The 23,493-nt window shown below is 38.3% G+C and overlaps 1 protein-coding gene across 5 annotated transcripts in view; it reads left to right on the forward strand.

The window, feature by feature from the left end:
• SLK (STE20 like kinase) overlaps positions 1-23,493 on the forward strand; it is a 49,560-nt gene that overhangs the window by 19,995 nt on the left and 6,072 nt on the right. The window contains exons 2-18 of one of the 5 annotated variants that reach the window (XM_040072094.2): positions 782-946; positions 3,212-3,260; positions 3,965-4,114; positions 6,635-6,707; positions 6,919-7,113; positions 7,770-7,851; positions 8,830-8,958; positions 10,747-12,117; positions 13,377-13,507; positions 13,764-13,887; positions 14,125-14,304; positions 16,271-16,363; positions 17,449-17,520; positions 19,366-19,495; positions 19,723-19,847; positions 20,859-21,047; positions 22,199-22,324. In XM_040072094.2, coding sequence (XP_039928028.1) covers positions 782-946; positions 3,212-3,260; positions 3,965-4,114; positions 6,635-6,707; positions 6,919-7,113; positions 7,770-7,851; positions 8,830-8,958; positions 10,747-12,117; positions 13,377-13,507; positions 13,764-13,887; positions 14,125-14,304; positions 16,271-16,363; positions 17,449-17,520; positions 19,366-19,495; positions 19,723-19,847; positions 20,859-21,047; positions 22,199-22,324 — 3,384 coding nt within the window. Of the gene's footprint in view, positions 1-781; positions 947-3,211; positions 3,261-3,964; positions 4,115-6,634; positions 6,708-6,918; positions 7,114-7,769; positions 7,852-8,829; positions 8,959-10,743; positions 12,118-13,376; positions 13,508-13,763; positions 13,888-14,124; positions 14,305-16,270; positions 16,364-17,448; positions 17,521-19,365; positions 19,496-19,722; positions 19,848-20,858; positions 21,048-22,198; positions 22,325-23,493 lie in introns of all 5 variants that reach the window. The other 4 variants (XM_040072093.2, XM_040072095.2, XM_058421667.1 and 1 more) reach the window with 4 other exon arrangements.

Here is a 23,493-nt window from a genome sequence, read left to right on the forward strand (position 1 = left end):
TGTTTTGCTATTGAAATAAGTCACCGGACCTGTCTGTAATTTCTTATGTTTGAAAAAAGCCAAGGAATATTTAAATGCACAGCAGAAATGCCTTTTCTTTTCCTTGGGTACCCAAAGCCTTGGCTTGTTTGACTTGTAGCTGTCCATGTCGCTGCAGCAGCGGGTCCCCGGTGTGCGGGTGAGCGGTGAAGCGGGGCTGGCAGCGTTGGCAGTGCCCCACCTCAGTGCCATCTGTGGGAGCCCTCCCGGGCTGCTGGAGCAAAGGGGGCAAAGTGCCCAGACGAGCCAATGATGGCTGGGCAGCTCTTGAAGCTGGGAGCCTGCACACAGCCCCTGCTGCTTCCCTGGGGAGGATCTGGCTCTCGGCATGGCTTTGGGAGCAGCGGTGCTGCCACAACGTGGGGAGAGTCAGAAGGGCACAGCTCCTTTGTACTCTTTGGCATGTGTTAATAGATGGAGCAGCACAAAACATCATCTTAGTAAGGCAGCAATTATCCTGAGCTATTGACGGTGGTTTAAGGAATGTGGTGGGAATGAAATATTTTTACGTTCTTGTCTTTCGTTGTTTCTTGGCCTTGAGAAAAGTTATTAAACCTTTTTTTCTACTAGATTATATCTCCTCTTTAATATGCAGGTGTTCTCGTCTTGTAGAGGAGGAAACTTAAGGCAGGAAAATTGTACAGAACTGTCAAGAGAGTTGCTTTATTTGTGGGGGTTTTTTGCTGGTGCCAGTTTTCTGCTGAAATTCATGTATATATTTGCTATGACTTTTCTTTTACAGGCTCAGAACAAAGAAACGAAAGTTCTGGCTGCTGCAAAGGTGATAGATACTAAATCAGAAGAAGAACTTGAAGATTACATGGTGGAGATTGACATTTTGGCATCCTGTGATCATCCTAATATTGTCAAGCTCCTAGATGCTTTCTACTATGAAAACAATCTGTGGGTAGGTATTTTTCCTTTTCTAAATGTTTTTTCTTATTTCAAAAGGTTAATGAAATTATTATCAAAATAACTACTTGTCAGATTTCATCTGGATGGTTACTATTGGGATAACTACTCAGTTTCAAAACTAGGTTGTAAATTGTGAGTATGACTTAAGGAATTGTCACTGCAGAATTATGCTACCCTGAGTCATTTGGTCAGGGGTTTGAATCCAGAATGTGGAAATTAGCAGTTCACTTTGTGTATTGAGAGAGTTCTCAGCTGGTGCCTATTTGTAACAGCAGGACTCAGATTTCAATTACATTAGCACAATTTAAAGTGAGATTGAGAATCCACACCTGAAAAATAAATAATGTGCTGAAAAGGTCAGCCTGTGAAGTACATACTTTAGATGCCAGCAAGTTTATTGGCACTCCCAGGAAGGACAGTTTACCAGGACTTGTACCATAATTAATTTACTTAAACCCTGGCTATTTGTACCTTGACGTGCAGAGCGTACGTGGGACTGCGCGTCCTTGCTGTGCTGCATCCTGGCTATTTGCTTGGATAGCTTTAGCTGTGACAAAACAGTTTGTACTTTTAGGTAATCCAATGCAATAGTTATGGGTGCTTTTGGAATGATACAAAGCATACATGGGTTGGGGGTTTTTTAAAGAATTTATACTTCAAAAAGATGCCTAGAACAAGTAAAAGAAGATTTCCTGGGAGTCTTACAAATAAGCTTTATCCTTTGAGCAAATGGTGGAAGTGTAATACCATGTTACCTGATGAATATTTGTTTTGCTAAGCTCAAAACTCAGTGATCTCAATGCAGAGTAAAATATTATATAAAACAGTGGAATACTGAAAAAATTTCTATGCATAAAGGTCAGCATGAAAGCAAGTAGGCATAGAGGCACAATATGAAACTGCGTGGGCAGGCTTCACTGGCAGAATAAAGATAGAAGTAAACACTTTGAAAGTAAAATTGGAGCTACATAGTTGCAGTGAAATGCAGGGGCTTGAAAGCCACAAGGATAATGATGTGGTAAATAAACAGAATTTAGTGGGGGCAAAAAAGAGAAGAATGACAGTTGGACATTAAATACACTTTTCTGAGATTAGAAACATGATTTCTCTAGCAAAGAGACCTTTGTCAGACAAACTACAAATTTTAGAGAAATAGGCTCTTTATGTACAGTTTCCTACAGTTACCTACTTGGCACACAGAAGCATGTAAATGGAATGATGTTTGCAGGATTTATAAAGAATTGCATTATATAATGTATTTGTTGGTACCATTGTTGTGGGGATTAATTGCAATAGTAATTGGAAGGATATGTGACATAAGTGTTATGGTACAAGGTATCTTTTGAGGTTTCCTCTTTTATGTGCAATTATACACTGGCTTTAAAATTACTCTACAGAAAAAAAAGAATTAGATACTGTTTCCAAGCATATTGACTGTTGAAATTCTGACAAGAAATACGTCTTAGCTCTCAGACAGAAGATTATAATATTTAAAGTTCAAATTAAAGAAAAAACAACACATCAGGAAGAGTGGGGTAGCAGTCTTGGATGAGATCTCCTCTTTCTTGCTCTCCTCACTCCCTTTTTGTCACCTCTTTGTCCTTTGTAAAAATGTTCTGATCTTCATAGCAGCATAGTTTGTGCTCAGAAATAATTGGGATGAACTGGGGATGGACTTGTTCTGGTATTATTACATTCTGGGATAAAGGCCTTGAAGTATTGTAGGCATGAATGAAAATGAAGGAAGATGAATGTAAACATTTGAATTTTGTAATTTTCTGTAGCTTTTAATAGTATTTTTCTGTATTTTAATCTCATCTGAAACAATATAGGAGATAGCATCAGCAACTAGAAAGTCATTTAGCTCTTGGACTTTTCAGTCAGAGAGATTATAGTATAGAAGTGGAGCTTAATAACCGAGAAATGAGTTTGCAGGGATTATGTGAATCACATTACAAGGAGTAGGTTTAAGCTGTCTGTCTCATTATGTTTTATAAGTTTTATTATGCTATTTTATAGTTGGATTAAAACTCTTGTCTGAGGGTCTCGAGGCATTTTTCAAATAACTTGCTTGAGCACCACAGCCTTGCTTTTAGCTGGGTAACAATACCAGTATTTTGCAGGTTAGTAAGATAATTTGTTGAGGCCAAATAGTCTGAAATTCTGATCTCCCAATAATGCTCCCTTAATCAATGATTCAGGTCAGTGGAACTTTTTAATTTCTAATTTCTTTATTTTTTTATTTGTTTATATACAGATCCTGATTGAATTTTGTGCAGGAGGAGCAGTAGATGCAGTAATGCTGGGTAAATAAATTGCTTCTACTAATAATCCTAATACCTTAAAATGATAATATATACTGGAAGACTAGTTTCATAGCTGTATTGTTTGGATATGCAAATATGTATGTAATTTGTATGCTGTATGTTTTGAAAGTCGGGGGTTAAAAATTAGTATTTACACTTGTATCTTTAATTTTTAAAGTGTTTGTTTACTTTTCTAGGCACATTTTTGCCTCAATCCTTTAGGTGAAAGCGAAGGGTTGTTCTCTGCTTGTGGAGCTCCCTGTTCCTATGATCTGTAGGAGCCCTTTTCAGCATCTCATTCTTCCTCTTCCAAATTACATTGTGTTAATTCTTTATATTGCAGCTACATTAAAGTTGGGTGGTTTTCTGTGCTTATTCCTTAAATTAGGTGAACACTAACACCAGAAAGTAAAAGATCTGGTCTTCAGCATCTCTATGTACCACACAAAAGAACCAGTCTCTAAGCTATGTAGCTTTTTTCACAGTTCAGATAGGTAGGTATACATAACTCATAATGAGAAGGGGCTTGGGTTCAGGCAATAAAATCTTTACTGGAAGGAGCAAATATTCTGAGAATTTTTTTCTGACATGTGATGCTTAGTATCTGTCACATTAATTTGTTTTCCCCTATATTATAGTGTTTGTTATGAACATGTAAGGTAAAATGCAAAAATATTGTGATTATTTCTGTCTCTCTCTTGTAGAGCTTGAAAGGCCGTTGACAGAGCCACAGATCAAAGTGGTGTGCAGGCAGACACTGGAAGCTCTGAACTACTTGCATGAGAATAAGATCATCCACAGAGATCTAAAAGCTGGCAATATTCTTTTCACATTAGATGGAGACATTAAACTAGGTAAGCGTATTGCAAATAAAACTTTTCCTGGAACTTGGCAGGGTCTCTTAATTGTATTTTCCTTAAGCTGTAGTTTGTCAGAGTTCAATATTTACCTGCTGAAATATCAATCTAACAGTGGGAGGTTTTTCAGAAGCAAGTGGTTTTTGCTATTATCAAGAAAGAAAAAGAAAAAAGCTCGAGCAAATATCCTGACCATACTTGTCACATCTTTCATACTTCAAAATCAGCACAAGAAGTCATCATAGGTCTTACTGTTTCTTATATAAAGTTCCTGATTATACTTACCTTTACTGTAATAACATCAGAACTTCCCTTTGAAGTTGTTAGTTTGGAAAGGGAACGTTCTTTACAATCACACAAAAGCAGTACCTTGTACTGTTGCCTCTTCCCTTGAGGGAGATGTAATAATCTTTTTCCCAGCTTAGTTTTTCTGTGCCTTTTTCAATTGTTTGTTGCACTGAAATTAAGACAGAACAGTCTTGAATAAAATTAATACAGTTTACTATTGTTGATTTCAGGTTTTTTTTTTTAATTTTAGTTTAGACAGATCCATCCACATTTTTAGTCTGATGAGGATTCCTCCATGCAGAGCTGACAAAAGGCTGCTGGTGGTGAATAGCATCCCTTCATTCAGCCAGGAAAGGGCAGGAATTATCTGGATCCACTTTGTTTCAGGGTAAAATGTGTATAAGCTGTCAGCTTTTACAGTGGCTCTACCCGTGGCACAGTTCCATGATATCCCCGCCCACGCTCAGGTTTCAAAGCCTCCCCTGTGCGTGGTGTGTGATCAGTTATGGTTCTATGGATGCATGGAGGGCAAAGGTAAGGGGAATCAGAATATTGCCACGTGGAACTGGGGCTTCAAATTTGCAGCCTTGATAGAGACTTTGCTTTTAAATGTGAGCAAGATATGTTCAGGTTCAGAAATACATCTCCTGCCTAACTCATATTGATCAGTCTCAGCAAGGTACTGTGCACCTTCTCTATTAGGAAACTGAGAATATTTAAGAACCTGCTTTGCTGTATTGATCAGTTCAGTGTGATTGTGCTTTTCCATGGATTCCTTTTGTACAAGATTATTGCATGTACGCAATCCTTGCATCTGGCTTTCTTTTAGTCTGCAGAGTCCCTGTAACTTGACTGCTCTTGCTTTTCTTTGAAGCCTGAACATTTAGTGATGCACTCGGGGTCATAGGCCTGATGTTTAAATGTAATAGAACCACTGTCTCAGCTTCTTGGCGCTGCTGTAAGAGAAACCACAGATCATAGCAGGAGTCTCATGGTCAGAGGGAGTCATTTGCTTCAGTTCATTTCCTCACATGACCTGGCTTCTCCTCATACAGACTTGGAACTATTTTAAGATTTTGTCAAGCTTAGCTGGTACACAGCACCTTGCAGGCTGTCAAGATGCTACTTAACAGTTCAGACCACAGGGAGATTTCTTCCACACGTGCATTTGGTGATGCATTCAGGTTTGCTAATTAGGATTTCTAAAAAAAGACTCTGTTTAGTTATGAAAAATGTACTGCATCCTTTAAAGGAGCATTTTACTCCTTATAAATTACTTGTATTTGGATTCTGTTACACATAGAAATGGGTAATTCCTTGTTTTACACGTGTAAATGGCAAGTAAATTTCTTTTATTGCATTTTATTTTTATATGGATATGAGTTTTATTATTTCAATACCTGTAGTCCCTCAAAATTTCAGGTTTTTTGCCTTTGAACCAATAGATTTTAGTCCTGACTTTTTTTTCCAGAGCAAAATTAGACTTCTCAAGTATTGAGCCCATCAAGTAATTTTGTATAGATTAAAGATGGCAACATATGGCTCTTTGTCCCTTTGCTCTAATCTCTAGATCTTCATTAACAAAATTATGTCTGTTACAAGCATAAAACATTTATTTGTCTTCTTTTTTTTAAGTGAGAGATATAGTGCTTTATAGACAACTAACTGCAAAGAGTTAAAATGGGGGTTTTGGATAGATATTACATGGAAAGTTCATATACAAACTTTCAGATATTTATTATGAAGTGAAAAGTCATGTGGAAAGAAATCTGTAAGATGAAAGGGAAATGTAACTTCATGAAAATTTGAGTCGTGAAATTAAAAATTGAACGAGTTGTTGAATTAATGATATTGTTGATACCGTATTTGATGAATACAGACTTCATAGGCTAAAGAAATTAATTTCTAAATAACATAATGCATGTTTTCCTGAAGTAAATACATATTTTGCTTTTGTCCCATACAGCCCAACAGTAGTATTATGATTTGGTTTTTGCTTTTTTTTTAGAAATGTAGAGTAAGTTTTATTCAAGATCTTTTATTATAAATGCTATAAAACCTTGGCACTCGGCTATCAGAGCACAAATATTTTTATCTCACTTTGAAGTTTTAATACTGAAGAATGTTTGCTCTGGACCATATACCATTTATAAAGACAATTGTAAAGTAAAAAAAAAAATAGAATGTTTTCCACCACCCTGTTAATAGTATTTTACTGTTTGCTTTAAGCGGATTTTGGAGTGTCAGCTAAAAACACCAGAACAATACAAAGAAGAGACTCCTTTATTGGTACACCATATTGGTAAGTGCACTCTCTTGCTGACTTTTTACTATGAACTAGTATCTTAATGTTACTTTTAATTTGATATTGCAAGCTTGATAGCTACTGTGTAAATATACTGATGGTAGAATAAGCTCCTAGCAATGTTCAGTGAATGTCTGTGCTTAGAACTGTTGTCTGAACAGATCAAAAAGCATTTTTTTCATCTGGAACTTGGTTGCTCCCTTTGCAGGATGGCTCCAGAAGTGGTAATGTGTGAGACCTCTAAAGACAGGCCGTACGATTACAAGGCTGATATCTGGTCCCTCGGCATTACTTTAATAGAAATGGCTCAAATAGAGCCACCCCACCACGAGCTGAATCCCATGCGAGTGCTGCTGAAAATCGCAAAATCCGATCCGCCCACGCTGGCCCAGCCTTCAAAATGGTTTGTATTTTATTGGCAGCTTTCCCACCCCAATGTAAGGCATTCCAAATTGTTTGTTTGCCCAGTTTGATGAGCACAGCCCTGTTGAACTTTGTGGTGTAGCTTGATGCATTAAGGCAGGTCCATACAATCCCAGTATATGTTTGTACGTGTATGTGTGTATATATATGTCTTCTCACATAATTTGAACTTTTTTTTTTGGTCATAGTTCTGCACAGAATCTTTTATACAGAAATATTTTACAGGTTTTGCCTTAAAATGTAAGTGAAGTAGCTTTTTTACAAATGTAATAACAGATCTGAAGACCATCTAAAAAAGACTGGGTGAAAGGAAAGCATTTTTACACTAAGAAAATATTTTAAAAAGCCATTATCTATTTGGTCAATTTAATGTCTTCACAGGATTCAGTTAGTGATATAGCAGATGAGGTGTATTAATAGTCCAGAGCAAAAAGTAAATTCTTCTGAGAATGGACAAACATTTTAAAGATTGTATTTGTGCTGTATTGGTCTTTGCATTCCTTTGTGTTTTCCTGAAGCAATAGCAGACTTGGAATTGCAGTGCAGATTCATGTGAACTTAAAGAATATTTCAGTTTATATGCTAGTCTGATGTTAAGATATAAGAACAACCACTGCCTGTTTGCTTGTTGTGTAGGTCATCAGATTTTAAAGATTTTCTGAAGAAATGTTTGGAAAAGAATGTAGATGCAAGGTGGAGTGCAACTCAGCTTCTACAGGTAGGAAGAGTTAATTGTTCAGTACAGTTGTTTAAAGGCAAGCATATTTTGTATTTTTTTAAAAGCAGAGCGGTATTATAGTAACTACTTACATATTTTCAAAGCAGGTGTTTGCCCACAATCTGTTTTTAAAATTGATCCTCATTTGGTAAAATTTGGTTAGATGATACCAAGCACAGATCAGGTTATTAATTCAACATATTTTGCTGTAATATAACTAATTATTTAACGTAAGTAATTATACTTTCATACTTACAACGGATGAAGGAGTTGTTTACGTCCATGGCCAGTTGCTGACAGGTGTTTTAAAAGCTTTAGTGCTCAGCCCTCCTCTGTAATGCTGTCACTGCAGAACTGCTGAACAGGAATAGATGTGAGCAGGTACATTTGATTGTGTTTAACGTCAGCACCCATTTGCTTTATCCACAATCTCTCTGGCATATGCTGAATAGATTTAAGCAGCAGGACCAGGCAGAGAAAGAAGATTCAGGCAGTAGGAGAGGGAACAGGTACCTGCTCGCTCTTAAAGAAAAAGGTAGAATTCTAGTTCACGTTAGGAAAAGTTGTAAAGACAAAGCACATTTTTTTTCTAGAAAGTACGTTTTCTAGATAAAGCTTGTCAAGAAATAATTTAACTGTGGAACTGAAATGAAACCTAATTCCAAGAAAAATAACCTTTTAAAAAATATTTCTACTTCTATTCTTTGGATTGTGAAAAAGGTCAGTATAAATGAATCATTTGTATTGTTAGCAAGTTTGTTAGACTGCTTATACAGTATATTTGAATACAAATGTTTGGATTTTAAGACTTCTGCAGAATAAGCACATTGGAACAATTTTTTAAATTGTGAATCTTCAAATGTGAGGCAACCAAAGTAACATTTCTCTGAAGTTATATTTCTTTCAGGTTATGCTTTTCCCACTGTTTACCATGAAGTCACCACTTAATATTGTGCTTATTTTTTTTGTTTTCATAAGCATCCATTTGTTACTGTTACTTCAAATAAACCAATAAGAGAATTGATTGCAGAAGCTAAGGCTGAAGTTACAGAAGAAGTTGAAGATGGTAAAGATGAGGATGAAGAAGAAGAAACAGAAAATTCTCTGGTCAGTTTAAAATTTACTTTTTTTAATATGCTGCTGCCAATTTCTCATGGAGAATTCCATTTCAGTTGTATTAGCCCAATTTTGACATCAAATCTTCTAGGAATAACATAATAAACATACTCTAAACTTATTACAAAATAGATAGCCAGCAATTTCAAAATTAGCACTCCTTAAAAACTACTAATAAATTGTAGCTAATAAAGACTAGTATATTAAATTTTACATCTATCTGTGATATTTTAAAAATGGGATATTGATCTTATGTAAATGGTTTTAAGTCATAATGGCTGAATGAAGAAATGTGTGTTTGTATTCCATATAGTGTTTAAAAGATAAAAAAAAGTATTTTCCTGTTATGCTGTAACCTGAGTGTGATTTTAGAGCATGGCTATCAAAGAAAAGGAAAAAAACACATATTTTATTATGAACGTAGTTCTAAAGATGCTTTAAGAACCTTAGAACACGAGTGTGGTTGCTCAGAGGGAAAACGGTGATGCCCAGGGATGGGGTGCAGGTTGCAGAGCGCCCAGGCCGTGCGTTCCCTGTGTCTCCCAGAGCTGCTGTTCCTGCACTGCTGGAGAAGCCAAGTGCTCAAGCAGGTGCCTCCATTCCCCCCTCAGCCATCAGCACGTTCCTCACGTCCCCTGGCCTTCTTAGCATGTTCCCAGCCCACGCTGTGGGCTCCAAATGTGCATCTCCAGCAGCTCCCCTCCCATGGATCATCCACTGCCTCCTTCCGATGAGCTACTGACCCATCCATCCATCCATCCACCCACCCACCCATCCATCAAGGGCTGGAGTGAAGCCCACCCTGGCGCTCAGTCAAGTATCTCACAAGCGGCATTGTAGGAAGGTGTGAGGTAGAGCCCTTCACGTTATTTACTTGGGGTAGTTTAAACGCTCCTGGGAGATCAACACTAAACTTCTAGAACAATTACACCAAGAAATATTTTAAATGCAGTTTTGACTTAAAAGGAATCGTTTTCTGTATGCTTGGGAAGTCCTTAAGGTAGGAAATGCACAATCAAACCTGTGCTTGCTGCAGCAGCTAACCTAGGATGTTCCCCACGGCAAATCAGAAGCCTGATCTGCAAATTACAGGGTTCTAGCAGTAAATACAGAGAGACAGATATCACAGTCACTTTGAAGAGTGAAAGGGCAATTGTGGTTAAAATGATGCTTTATTACTATGTTCTTTTGGATGTCTCTATGGAATCTGATAACATTTATTCATATTCTGGCAGCGGCAGTTTCTACAGTAGGTAACTGTTTCTGTTCTAGTTCTGTACTGCCACTTAATCAGATCTGCTGGAGGTTTTCACCTTTTTAATGGGGTTTCAACGTGATTAAAACCATATGAAAAGTTTTCAGGCATTTTTAGCAAAGAACACAAAGTGAAGGTCTTAATATTGCATTCCATTAGTGCTGCACTAACTAAAGCTTCAGTTTCTTCTTTGCCCAGCTGGCACAAAGTTAATCCAGCTGTAGCTGAGACTGTTGAGGAGCTGAACTGATTAAAAAAGAATGTGAAAAGAAAAAGACCCTTGAAGAATAGCTGATGACCATGATCCCTTTCCCTTGATCGCAGTGAAACTTCTGTTCAGAGCCTGTCTGCAGTTCATGTGCTTGTTCTGTGATAGTCCAAGTGAAGGACTCTGAGGTTATCAAAATGATATAACTGCACGGAAATACAATTATTGACCTCTGTTCATGTATTCTTCCATTAAACTGTGCTTTGATGAAGTTACAAAATGATTGAATGTTTTTCTTGTTTTAATTATTTAGCAGTTACCTGCAGAAAAACGTGCATCCTCCGATCTCAGTATTGCCAGCTCTGAAGAGGATAAACTTTCACAGAATGCTTCTGCCCTGGAATCTCTCTCTGAGAAAACAGAAAGCAATGCCATTGAGGACAAAGCAACTGGAGATGAATCTGAGGACATTAAATTTAGGAAAACAGCTGATAACATACATGATACTCCCATTAGTGATGTGAAAGTGCAGAACGGTTCTTTGCCAACTGGTGAAGATGAGCAAGGCAAAATGGCGCCAGCAGAAAAGAGTACAGAGAGCCTGGAAAAAATGCATGAGGATACAGAACCCCAGAAAGGAGGTAAAGAACTTGATGTGGAAATAAAGAATGAACTTAACTTCAAAATAGAGGAAGAAAATTCCTTGGCAGATGAACAGACAGAAGATGACAAACTGGAAGTAGTACCTGTAACTGAAGGTAGGGTAGAAAATGAAGAAGGCATTTCTAAGGAAACTGGTGAAAAAGAAGAGAAGGAGAAGAGAATGGATCTCTTGGATGGTGAGGAAGAAAAGGTCCCTGCAGAAAACAGAAATACAGAGCAAAAGGAAGATGAAGGTGAAGCTCAGAAAGAGGCAGTAATAGATACCACTGCAGAAACTCTGCCTAATGCTACAGTTAAAGTGTCTGATGCAGAAAAGGAGCTAATAAAGCATGGAATTGACAACGTTAAGGAGATAGGTGCTATTGCTGAAACACCCATCAGTGATGGGGATAAAATACCTGAGCTGGAGGATAAGCCAGTGGAAAGTCAGGCTAAGCAGGTGCATGAGATTATCAGCTCTGAAGAAACTCTATCAGAAAGCCAAGATAAAGTGATCGAAGAAGACAAGAAACAGGCAGAAAGTGAAAATGAGGGTATCAGTAATAGAAACAGCACAGCGGAGACAAAGATCAAAGATTCTGGAACAGATATTGTAGACCAGAAGGCATTACAGAACGAACCTGAGGATATTCCTGATAAACTGGTGGATAAACTGACTGGTATGGACCAAAATTCAGGAGAGCGCCGACCCGAGAATATGCAAGAAAACAACATCCAGATAGACAAAGAACATCCGGCAGTTACCTCTGATGAAATAATGAAGAATGCTGTCAGTGAACAAACTGATGACTCTGAAGTCACTCCAGTCCCCAGTATTAGTATTAGCACTGAAGAAAATGAGAAGGTCAAAACAGATAACCAAGGCAATACTGAGACTTTACAGCAACTGGAATCGGAGAATTTGAAGGAAAATGATGCGGATTCAGGCACCGGTTCTACAGCTGATAACAGCAGCATTGATTTGAACTTGTCCATTTCTAGTTTCCTTAGTAAAAACAAAGAGACAGGATCAATATCTTTACAGGTAAGTGTAAGCATACATTTTTTAATATAAAATCTCCAAGTGTTACCTTTGCTACAAAGAAAAATGTGGAGGGAGAAACCAGTATGGCACATATACAATGCTTTGTAGAAACCAGAGTATTCTGAATTGCACCATACAGCAATGTCTGGATTATGTGCAGTTATGCTAATGAGTTTCTTACTGTATTGCATAGTTGTATAACCTATATAGCACAGCAAGTTTAACAATATTAACATGAAGATTTGTGAATGGTTGTAGGTCAGAACTGATACTCAAGAAAATCAGCTAAATGCACAGAATTCTTGTTCAATGGGAAAAATCTCTTGGAACATCTCTCTTATACTGAATTCCTGTCACTTCCAGCTTATGTCTCAGTTTGGATTTGGGAGACCCAAGGCAGACATTCTGCTGCATTTGTTTATTCCAAACAGTGTTCTCCTGTGGTTGTACTGTGTCCATGCAGTTGTGTCACTATGAATGAGCTTACCAGGAGGAAGCAAACTCCAGACTACGAACTTTTTTTGTAGTCTTTGTATTAATATGAATATAGCCATGTTAGGGTAGTAACTGTGCAACATGGGCTTGAATGGAGGAAAAACAAGCCTAGAAAGATAACCAAACAGAAAAATCATAGATTGGCATAGCTATGCTAAACATGAGGGTGTTTGCAGTTGCCCTGACACAATGGAGATGGTGCAGTTTCAGCTGGGGTCCCTTTCTTCTTGCAATGAAACAATCGCAGCTCTGACAACTGAGACTTCTCCAGTGGTCAGCAAGATCATGATATGATTTGTGGCTAATATATATCAATAAAAAAATAGACTCACTTGTTTGTGTCCAAAGCAGGAGGAAGTAGGTGAGTCAATTGTTATCCTTTTTCAGAACTGTTTTTCAGAATTAAGTACCTGTTGGTGACTGGGGAAGTCATGGTCAAAAGCAAACAGTAAATGCAGCTGTCTTCAGCTCTTGAAAATAAAAGTGCATCAGTTCTCCTCAGAGTTTCTGGCTTAATTTTTTTTTCTTCTGGTACTTTGGATAATCAGTAATTGCAGTTTTCCTTTCTTTATTAGAAAGTTTCAGTTGATTGGAATTTTTCAAATTCTTACTTGATTAATGAGGCAGCTGGTAAGTGAGAAGGACTTTTGATTACTGTATAGAAGACATGCCAGAAATATTTGATATAATTCAATATTAAGAAAAAGGGGAAAAAAGAATATAACCTAAAGAAATATATAATAACTTAGCAATGTTTAATTTAGGAAACTAGAAGGCAGAAGAAAACGTTAAAGAAAACTCGAAAGTTTGTCGTTGATGGAGTAGAAGTGAGTGTAACCACATCAAAAATAGTTACTGAAAATGATTCAAAGAGTGAAGAAATGCGATTTCTACGGTAAGCGTTTCTAAAAGTAAAATTTTCAAGAGGTTAGCAGCTGATATTTTTTTTTCTTTGAGTAAAACAAGGGGACTCATGATCTTACGTCAGTTATATTTGGGGATTAATTTACATTGTTTTTAGTAGAAGTGAATGTAAAGTGTTTCTTATTAAGACAGTCAGTTCAAAACTAGTTTTACTGGGCCCAAGTTGTCAGTGGTCCTTTTTGTCTTTTGTTCTCCCATCAGTATTAAGTGTTCTTTGTCCTTATTAGACGTCAAGAGCTCAGAGAGCTGAGACTTCTTCAGAAAGAGGAGCAGAGAGCCCAACAGCAGCTCAGCAATAAGCTTCTGCAGCAGCGAGAGCAGATGTACAGACGTTTTGAACAGGAAATGACAGTGAGTTGCTGCATTTTGGTGCTCTTAAGATATGATATCTTGATGGAATAGGCAGAATAGTGCTGACAGCAGTCAGGTGTTTCCTGCCATGATGGCTCTAGCTTTGCCTTCATTCTTAAATAAAAGCCAATATTTTCCATTGTGGGGTGCTCAGCTTGTGCTGGGGCTTGCTGTGCTACAGCACTTCACTTAACAGGACTTAGCTTTCTAAAAGAAGGTGCCAAATTGTTTTCACAGAGTAAAAAGCGACAGTATGATCAAGAGATAGAGAACCTGGAAAAGCAGCAGAAGCAGACGATCGAGCGCCTGGAGCAGGAGCACACGAATCGCTTACGGGATGAAGCAAAACGCATCAAGGCCGAGCAGGAGAAGGAGTTGTCCAAATTCCAGAATGTGCTGAAAAACAAAAAAAAAGAGGTAAGAGGTGCTGCTAATATCGAAAACAAGGAGTCTGGGCATAGCAAACAGTTGAGGTTAGATCTTCCAGAAGCCTTGTCACGCCTGTGCTGTACTGAGGTTTGGAAGTGTCGCTACCAGTCAGAATTGTGTCTTTTGTTTGTCTGCCTAAAGTGAAATACAAACAGCTGACAGGAAGCTCGAGGTATTGACTTAATCTAGAAAATCAAGTTAGATCATTTTATTTTTCACAGAATATTTAATAAAATATTTTCTCTCAAATGCTAGATCAAGAAAAAGTATTTTTGTAAAGACTGTGAAAAATGTTTGAGATTTCTACTTTGAAAAACCCCAGCTACAGTTAATTAGTAAATGCTTAACAAATTAGAATTTTGAAGGCAATAATTTCAGATATGTTTTGTTTTTGTTAATTTGTTAATTTTTTTTTATTGAATGTGTGCTGCAATTGTTTAGAATTTCTTTCTATGAAGTGACAGGAGTAATATGAATTTGGTTTGTTAGCTCAAAATGGAAAGCCAGGAGAGAGAAGTCTGTAACCTAAAATCTTTTACAGTTAATTTCATAAATGTCAAACAGTTAAGGCAAAAAGACTGACACTGACAACTGGTGCAATCAATTTACTTGCACTGGATTAAGAAAAGGTGATATCTTTCCACATGGATTTTGCATCTTCATAGCTGTTTTATTTCATTTTTGGTTCAATTGCATAGTACCCATTTGTATATAAATGGGCTCCAGTGTTTGCTCTAATAGTTACTAGACTCCGAGATTTTTTTAGAAAGCTGAACTGTCAATGCTTTTGCATAGAATGATCCTGTAGCACAAATCCTGTAGCATTGAAAAATAAGTTGTATTCAGTGTGAACCGTATACTCATATGTCAATAACAATTTTTCTTCTTTTGCGGTACCTCTTGCATTTTGAGTCTCTCTCTGTTCACTGGTGATTGGGTCCTACGTGGGAAATTGGGAGAATTTTACATATTGCTCTGAGCTAAAAGCAGTTCTTTCATGGACACAGGAATAGCATGTGGTGATTTGGACTCTGTTTTCTGATGATGCTTTCACTATTAAACAAACAGGCATTTGTCTCTGGGCGCATAGTTTTGTGTTTAAAGCTTAAAAAGGCGATGTACAGTTTGAAGGAAAATGCAGCTGCTGCTCTAAAACTATCCATGTTATATTGGAGTGTACAATGCTACATTTTTGTAATTCTGAAAAGCAAAACTCATCAGCAAATTAACAGATTAATAGTCAGTTGATTTAGCCAGGTTATATTTAGACTCATTCTGCTAATCTTGTCTAATTCACCGTGTACTGAAACACGTTCCATCCCAGCATACGTGTCACAAAAAGTTTCTAGAAAACGCTCTTATTTATTGGTGGGTTTTGCTTTAAATTCTTCAGAACCAAATGTTTTGTTTGCTTGTGTGATTATTTTGAAGACATAAGTGTGTAGATGTCATTTATGGTCAGAGACACTAATAATGGCATCTTAATTCAGGTTAGAAACAGTGTCAGAAATAGCTGGTTTTCAGTGGAAGTTATTTCAAACTTCCAACCATTTTTCACAGCTTTATGTGAGGTAATATACTCCAGTCGTTTTGCCATAGTGATGCAAGAAAATACCACTTTTGCAGGTGGTGGTTTTCTTAACTATTGACTCTCCTGGCAGCTGCATGGAAGCACGAGCGAGGCACTGCCATTTCTGAGGGCACTGGGCAGCATTTGCATGCAAAAAGCACTGGCACATCCCTCCTCTCTGCACTGCTGGCATGCATAAAGCACCTATTGTTCTTTCTCTTTTCATTAAGCTCTTTCACTAAACTAACATCCCTGCCACTGAAGTAATGCATGCTTCCCACTACCTCTAGTGCTTGACCTGCATGTCCCTATGTTCACAGTAGTGCTTGCTGTGGAGACAAAGTGTTCTTTTTGCCACCTTCTGCATGCTTATATACACTGTAGGTTTTATGTGAAGTGGAGAAAGCACCAAAAGAGCTGAGAAAAGAGCTCATGAAACGCAAGAAAGAGGAGCTTGCACAAAGCCAGCATGCTCAGGTAACAACGGCAGCTTCAAGCTACTAAAATAAAAGGCAGCAGTATTCACACAGCTTGATGATTTCACTTCTTGTTGTTGTTGAGTGAATATGGAACTTAACTCAAACTAACCCTATGAACTGCTCTCTTTCTTCAAGTACTCCCATGTCACATCTTAGACTTAACTGGGTAGAAATGTAGGAGCAGCAGTTGCCAGGTTTGTACTGTCAAGTGTAGAATTTTGTGTGCTCTACTGAAAAAAGAATGGTATTTTTCTACAGCAAGTTTATTTTCAGTGCTTTTTAGAGGGGTAAGTACTCTATGGGTCCTTGAAATTTTAAATATTATAGTCAGAAGGAAGTTTTGAACTCTACACAAGCGCAGAGGAGGAAGATGTATCTAATATGTAAGCATGAGATGTCTTGTTTATAGGAGCAGAACAGATTAGGTAAAATGTTATTTAAATGTCAAAGTGTAGGTGTATGGAAACTTTACAAAACATCTGCGATTTCATGCCTTCTGACTTCCTGCTTTTCTATGAGCCAGCTAGAAAGAGGGCTAGTATTTTAGAAAAACATTGGCGTTGTGGTGGCCATAGCTTGTACAGAGTGAGTTTGCAGCAGAGCAGGTTTGGATTGAGTAACTTAAAGGTTAAATATTTATGTGAGTGACCTAGTAGAAAATAATAGCAACTTTATTTGATTATGTGTTTAAGAAGGGATTTCCTAGGATAGAAGGTGATTGAGTTGCAGCACTTTACCAAAGATACCTGTCTCTAAACTTTTTAATGAAATAAAAATCTAATTTTTCATAGTGTTCGTAGTGACATGATTAATTTTCTTTTCTGGTTTCATTTGTTGAAGAGAGGTGAAAGAAGATTTTAAATGTGAAATATCCGTAGTTGGAATGATAAATACTAAACAAGGTGCAGCTGTTTAGTTTTAGAATATCTGGAATATCTGGAACTTCATCAGCATAGATGTGTGATTAGCCTTGACATTTCAAATGTTTATTACTAATGTACAGCAGATCTCATTGCTTCCTTTTTTTAAGACTAGAAATACATTTTACTGTATTATGACACAGAATTACATTGTGTCCCACAGGGTGTTGCTCAGGTTATGATTCAGTCTTTTCAGTTGTCTTCATGTACACTTTTCAACGCACAAATGCAGGATGTAAGTCTTAATGCAACACAGTGAAAGTTCATCTTCCTAATTTTCCAGATGTGTGTTTTCTCTTCTCCTTCTGCTCATATGTGCTGATCAATGTCACTGCTGTCTCCAAACTGGTTAACATCAGTTTAGGTAATTGTGCACTACCCATAGTCAAAAGATCCAAAAGACAGTACTCAGTCTGAGCAAGACACTGAGGGTTCACACCTGCAACAAGATATTTGTTCAGCACATGTGAGAAACATTGTGTGGCTTGTATGCTGTGTGTGCAGTGAAACCATGTATTTTAAAGATGTTTGAGTTTCTTTTAAGATACTTATCGGTCATAACCAAGTGGTACTTTGAAAAAGGTTGACTGCCTTTCACTGTCTGCCTTTTAACCACCCAACACATTCTTTAGGAAAGTTGTTGACATTTATTTTATGTGGTACTTGAGTAGATGTGAGAACTGGAAAGGCCAGTGTGTTTCCTGAGATTGCCTAGTTTATCTTACAGCACTAGCAGGTATAAAACTTTGTGAGAGTTACTCTGTAGAGAGAGCAGCAATGATGATTAAATGTGTAAAGCCCAAGCATAATCACTTTTTGACCATGGCTACACTGGAATAGCTTTCCCCTACTCCCTCCAAATCAAAAATCTCTCAGCAAATTAAACATTCTGTTAATTATGGGTCCGGACCCTCAGAATATTACAGTTGTAGTCTTTTATCCTTTTCAGGTATAAAGGGAAAAAACAGTATTTTTTTGTCACTCTATAAATTCGGTTAGGTATGTCTGACTTAATTTACGGACATCACCTTCCAGTTCTTTTTGTACCCTCAGGTCTGTCACTGTCAGCTTAGTTCACCTCTGGTTTCGTGTTACTTGTGTCAGTGTAACTCTGCTGTCCACTAAGAGACATGAAATCCTCCTCTGTTAATAACTTTTTTGTGAAGAGGAAAACAGGATGCTTCTGGTCATAATAAAAAGTACTTTTAATGAACATTTAATCCCATTTGTTATGGACTTGAGCAGCCCGCCTTGGCTCTGACAGGACCCTGCCATTGTCTTTTCCTTTGACGTTGGTATCGTGCTAGAAGCATCTGATTGCATTTCTTGTTCTTAAGGCGGGTGTGAGAGCGTGTGTATGTGTTTGTGTGTGCATGCTTGCATGCTCATAGCTGTGGTTTTTAATAGCTGCAAGGAAGAAAGGCAGCAGTAGCTCTTGGGGCATGGGAGGGGGACTCAATGCTGCCTGCTTTTCATGATGGGATGTAACAGTGATACACGTGGATAATGGGAAGGTGCAGGTGATAAATCCCTTTGTGAGGAGCCAGCTCAGCTCGGGTGTGAGCAGGTTGGGGTCCTGCAGAACTCCCAGCCTCAACAGCCCTGCCCTAAGAACAAGATAAACCACACAGATCTGAGACCCAACTGTATAAATAAATAGGCTTTAACTAATCACCCAAAGCAGAATAACCATACATACCTTTTGTAATCTTACATACATGAATAATTAACCCTTTTAAAAATGAGATCAACTTTAGATTGAGTATTGTCTTTGCTAGCTCTGAACCTGCAACTTATTCTGAGGAGAGACAAGAGATGGAATGACTTGCAGATAGCTGGCTAGATTGTTACTTCTGCTCTTATTTCTGAAGGTATTATTTAAACACGAATATGCTTTTACCTGCTCTGTACACAGAAAATAGAAAAGATGGATAATTTGAGAGCCAAGGCACACTAGCTCAGACTTTCATAGATATATTTGTTTTCATATATAGCTAATGCTGAGAGAACTGGGAGTTTCATTGACATGTAATGTGGTTAAAAGAACCTAACTTAATTTACTTCTCTTGGTTTTTACCAGGAGCAGGAGTTTGTGCAGAAGCAGCAACAGGAGCTGGATGCATCTCTGAAGAAAATAATTCAGCAGCAGAAGACGGAACTGGCCACTATTGAACGAGATTGCCTCAACAACAAACAGCAGCTCATGAGAGGTATCCAGCAACAGGCTCTCTCTTGGAAACAGGCACTGGTGTTTTAGTAAAACAATGGTCTTTCTCCACTTTGTGAAGTCAAAAGCCTTCATGACTAATCTAGAACTGTAATAAAAACATTTGTTATGAAACAGAATTGTTTTTAAAATGCACTTGTAGGCCACTCTGAACATACCCCTGGGGGGATGGGATTGCAATCCCTGAACCAACCTTTCTCTGTTTTCCAGCTCGTGAAGCTGCATTCTGGGAGCTGGAGGAGCGGCACCTACAGGAGAAACACCAGCTCCTCAAGCAGCAGCTCAAGGATCAGTACTTCATGCAGAGGCACCAGCTGCTTAAGAGGCATGAAAAAGTTAGTGTTGACTTTGATACTTTCTCTTGTGTATTATAATATCTGTTATTTTAATCAAGTAGTGTTAGGATCTCTCCTGGTGCTTCTTGTTTGCACAGGCAAGACCCAGACAAGTATTTTGAAGCTGTTACGTGTTGTGTTGAAATTTAAAAAAAAGTAACAAAACAAAACAAAAAAAACCCACCCAAAACAACAAAAAAAACCCACCAAAAAACCTTACACATTTTACTTAAATACCTTAGTAGTAGATAGAAGTATAAATAATGATATTTTCCCTTTTGATTCTTCTAAAAAAAACCACCAAGCAACCACAGCATCGATTTTTACTATAAAAAATACCAAATTCTGCTTATCCACCAAAACCAATTTTGATTTGTGTTTAAACAAATCTGTTGAGAAGTAAATAATCCTGGAATTAAATGAGCAGAATGAACTGGATTAGCTTCTGGGTAAGTAGCTGACAACTGTCTCTTTATAGCCAAATCCTTATTTTCCACAAGGCATTTTGGTTTTTATAGAATATATGAAAGCAAATAGCTCAATTTCTGAAAATGTAAACCAGTAGGGAGGTGTTTGAGGATTTCTTGGTGATCAGCGCATGAGCAGCCTCCACTGAAGGCTTGTTCTGTCCACTCAGGTTTATCCCATGTGGGCTGTTGCTTTCCCCAGCTTTTGCAGCAAACTGCCCCTCCACAGCTGTTGCCCAGAAGTTCAGTTACACAAAAAGGAGTTTCTCCTTTTGAATAACAGGCTTTGTAAAAGGCAGTGCAGGAGTTGAGTAAGCGCTGGTAAAATATATGTGTATTTACATTTATTAGAGAATTTTCTTTGGGTTGGGCAAGATCCAGAGCTCTCTGGAAGAAGCCCCTCCTCCCCACTGTTACTCCTGGGTCTGGGAGTGGTTTCTGCTGAGAGGCACTGGCTCACACAGGGGACTTATTGATGAGAAGAGATGCACAATGTATAACATCACAGTTACTGTGTAACATTTCCACGTGGTTAACATTTCAGGAAACAGAACAAATGCAGAGGTATAATCAACGCCTTATAGAGGAGTTAAAGAACAAACAAACTCAGGAAAGAGCCAGACTGCCTAAAATCCAGCGAAGTGAAGCAAAGACTCGGATGGCCATGTTTAAGAAGAGTTTGAGAATCAATTCATTTGCCTCTCCAGACCAAGATCGTGAAAAAATTAAGCAGGTAAGTAATAAATTAATATTAAGTAGATTTAGTAGTGTAAATGCTGAATGAGATGTAAATGTGAGACTGGCATAGAATGCACTCTCATGAGTTCTCAGATGGTACCAAACTGGGTTGATGCACTGGATGGGGTCAGAGGAAATCCTTTCCTGCTGCTCTGGTGAGACTCTTCTGAAGTGCTGGGTCCAGTCCTGGGCTTCTCAGTACAAGTCAGACACGGATTTATTGGGGCAAGTCGTGCAAAGGGCCTTGAAGATGGCAGAGAGACTCAAGTGTCTCGTTACATGAGGGATGCTTCAGCCTGGAGGAGAATTAGGCTCAGGAGGGTTCTATCCATGTGTATAAGTACCCAGCAGAGGGAGAGAAGACGGAGCTGGACTCTTCCCAGTGGTGCCCAGTGACAGGGTGAGAACAGCAGCCACAATTGAAATACAGAAAGTCCAACTTCAACGTGAGGAAACATTTTTTTAGTGTGGAGATGGTCAAACACTGGACCAGGTTGTCTAGAGAGTTTGTAGAGATGCTCAGAACCCAACAGGACACAGTCCTGTGCAGCCTTCTGGTCACCCTGCTTTGAGTAGGGAGGTTGATCTTTGCAGGTCCCTTCTAACCTCAACTGTTCTGTGATTCTGTGAAAACATTTTTAAAGGTGCTTGATTTTTGTGAGTTTTTGACCTGAAGCTGTAGGTATTCACTCATTCTTTAAAAGGGAATGCAGTGCAGAGGTTGAGAGGTTTGCTTTCTAATGGTGCACCGCAGTCACAAGTCATGGTTTCATATGGTGAGCACTGGAAGGATGAAAAATGTGGAAAATGTGGTCTCCTGCAGCTGTTTAACACCAGCCATAACTAATGCTTGCTGCTGCACTGCTGTGTCACACCTTCAGATGGAGGGAATTTCAGGAGTCTGGAAGTGAAATGCGCTGTGTTTTTAGGAAAAATCAGAGTGCAGATGGAGAAATGGAACTACAACTGTACGGCATTTCCTTTGTAAGAATTAAAAAAAAAAAAACGTAGGCAAAATTATTGCCTAAATCTTCTAGAATAGTTCTTCTCAGTATGTTTTCATTCTATTAGATGGCAGTTCTTTGACTCATGCAAACTGTTTTTTTCAGAGGCACAATAGAAATAATATTTTATTTTAAATTTTAGTTTGCTGTTCAAGAAGAAAAGAGGCAGAAGAATGAGAGATTGGCACAGCATCAGAAACACGAAAACCAAATGCGGGACCTTCAGTTGCAGTGTGAAGCAAACATCAGGGAACTGCATCAGTTACAGGTTAAAACCAGATGATGTTAAATGACTATTCAGTGAGAAGACTTAGGTTAATACCAGATGCAGGCAGAGCAGAAACACCTTTTCCTTAATTTTTACTGTATAGAGTTTTTTCAGCTTTGTTTTCAAAGGCCTGCAGTACACTGGTTTGCCAGATTCATATGTTCCCATCAATTAATGAGGAATCATTTTAAATGCAAGGAGAGCATAAAACAGAAGCAGATGATCACTTCTGGAATATCTGTCAAGTTCCAGGGCTATTATCTGTAGGCAACATTTCCTTTTAACCTGATTTTTCTGGAATGTCATTAATCAGAACAGAGGTAGGCAGCACCAGGCATTACCCACAAGAAGTTTGCAGCAATACAAGAATGAGGAGGTTTTTTTTACCAAGTGCTGCCACTTGCATGTGAGCTTGTGGAAAGTACTTAAAGGAATTCTCTTCTTGTGATAAGGAGCTCTGATTTGTCTCTTTTGGTTTGCATTTTGTGAAAGTTTCTGCTGGATACCAGAGGCCAGACCTCCTTTTCTGTTAAATCAGCTTTTCCCAGTTTCAGGGACACAAGGCAGTTTTAAAGCATTAAATGATCACCTGCTGATAACCTTTGCTTAGAAAAATCGTGCAGTGACCAATGAAGCTCATTCTACTCTATTCACTTTCTTACATCCTGCAAAAACAGTTCCTGGCTGTGCCACTGAAATGCCCCAGTAAATCCCCAAGTACCGTGGGAGCCTTGTGAGAGTTTCAGCTCCAGTAAAATTGAGCAGATTAGGGCTGCTCTGAGCTTTACAAGGAAAACTGGCCCCTTGCTGCTCCCAGGTCTAGCCAAGTGCTTGTTGTTTGTGTTGCTGTGTTTCTGTACTCTGCATCAGACCCATTTGGTACTGGAACCCTAGAAACAACCATTGCCAACTGCTCATAAAGACCAGAGACTTGAAGCCAAATAATTGATTTTTTTTTTCTTGTGATGCTTCAAAAGTAATTTGAAAGCGAGGTAGATGCCCAGGTACCTTACTGAGAGAAATGTGAAGCTGAGGTGTGGTTTGAGCCTTTTCACAGGGCAATTCTGAGGCTGCTTCTGCAACCACATTTGTCTCTCTTCTGTAAGCTCCATTTATTTGTGTCAGCTCTTAGCACCAAGAGTTAAAATATTTCCAAAAAAAACCAGCTT

This window comes from Hirundo rustica, chromosome 8 (assembly GCF_015227805.2).
Source record: "Hirundo rustica isolate bHirRus1 chromosome 8, bHirRus1.pri.v3, whole genome shotgun sequence".
NCBI classification, from domain to species: Eukaryota; Metazoa; Chordata; class Aves; order Passeriformes; family Hirundinidae; genus Hirundo; species Hirundo rustica.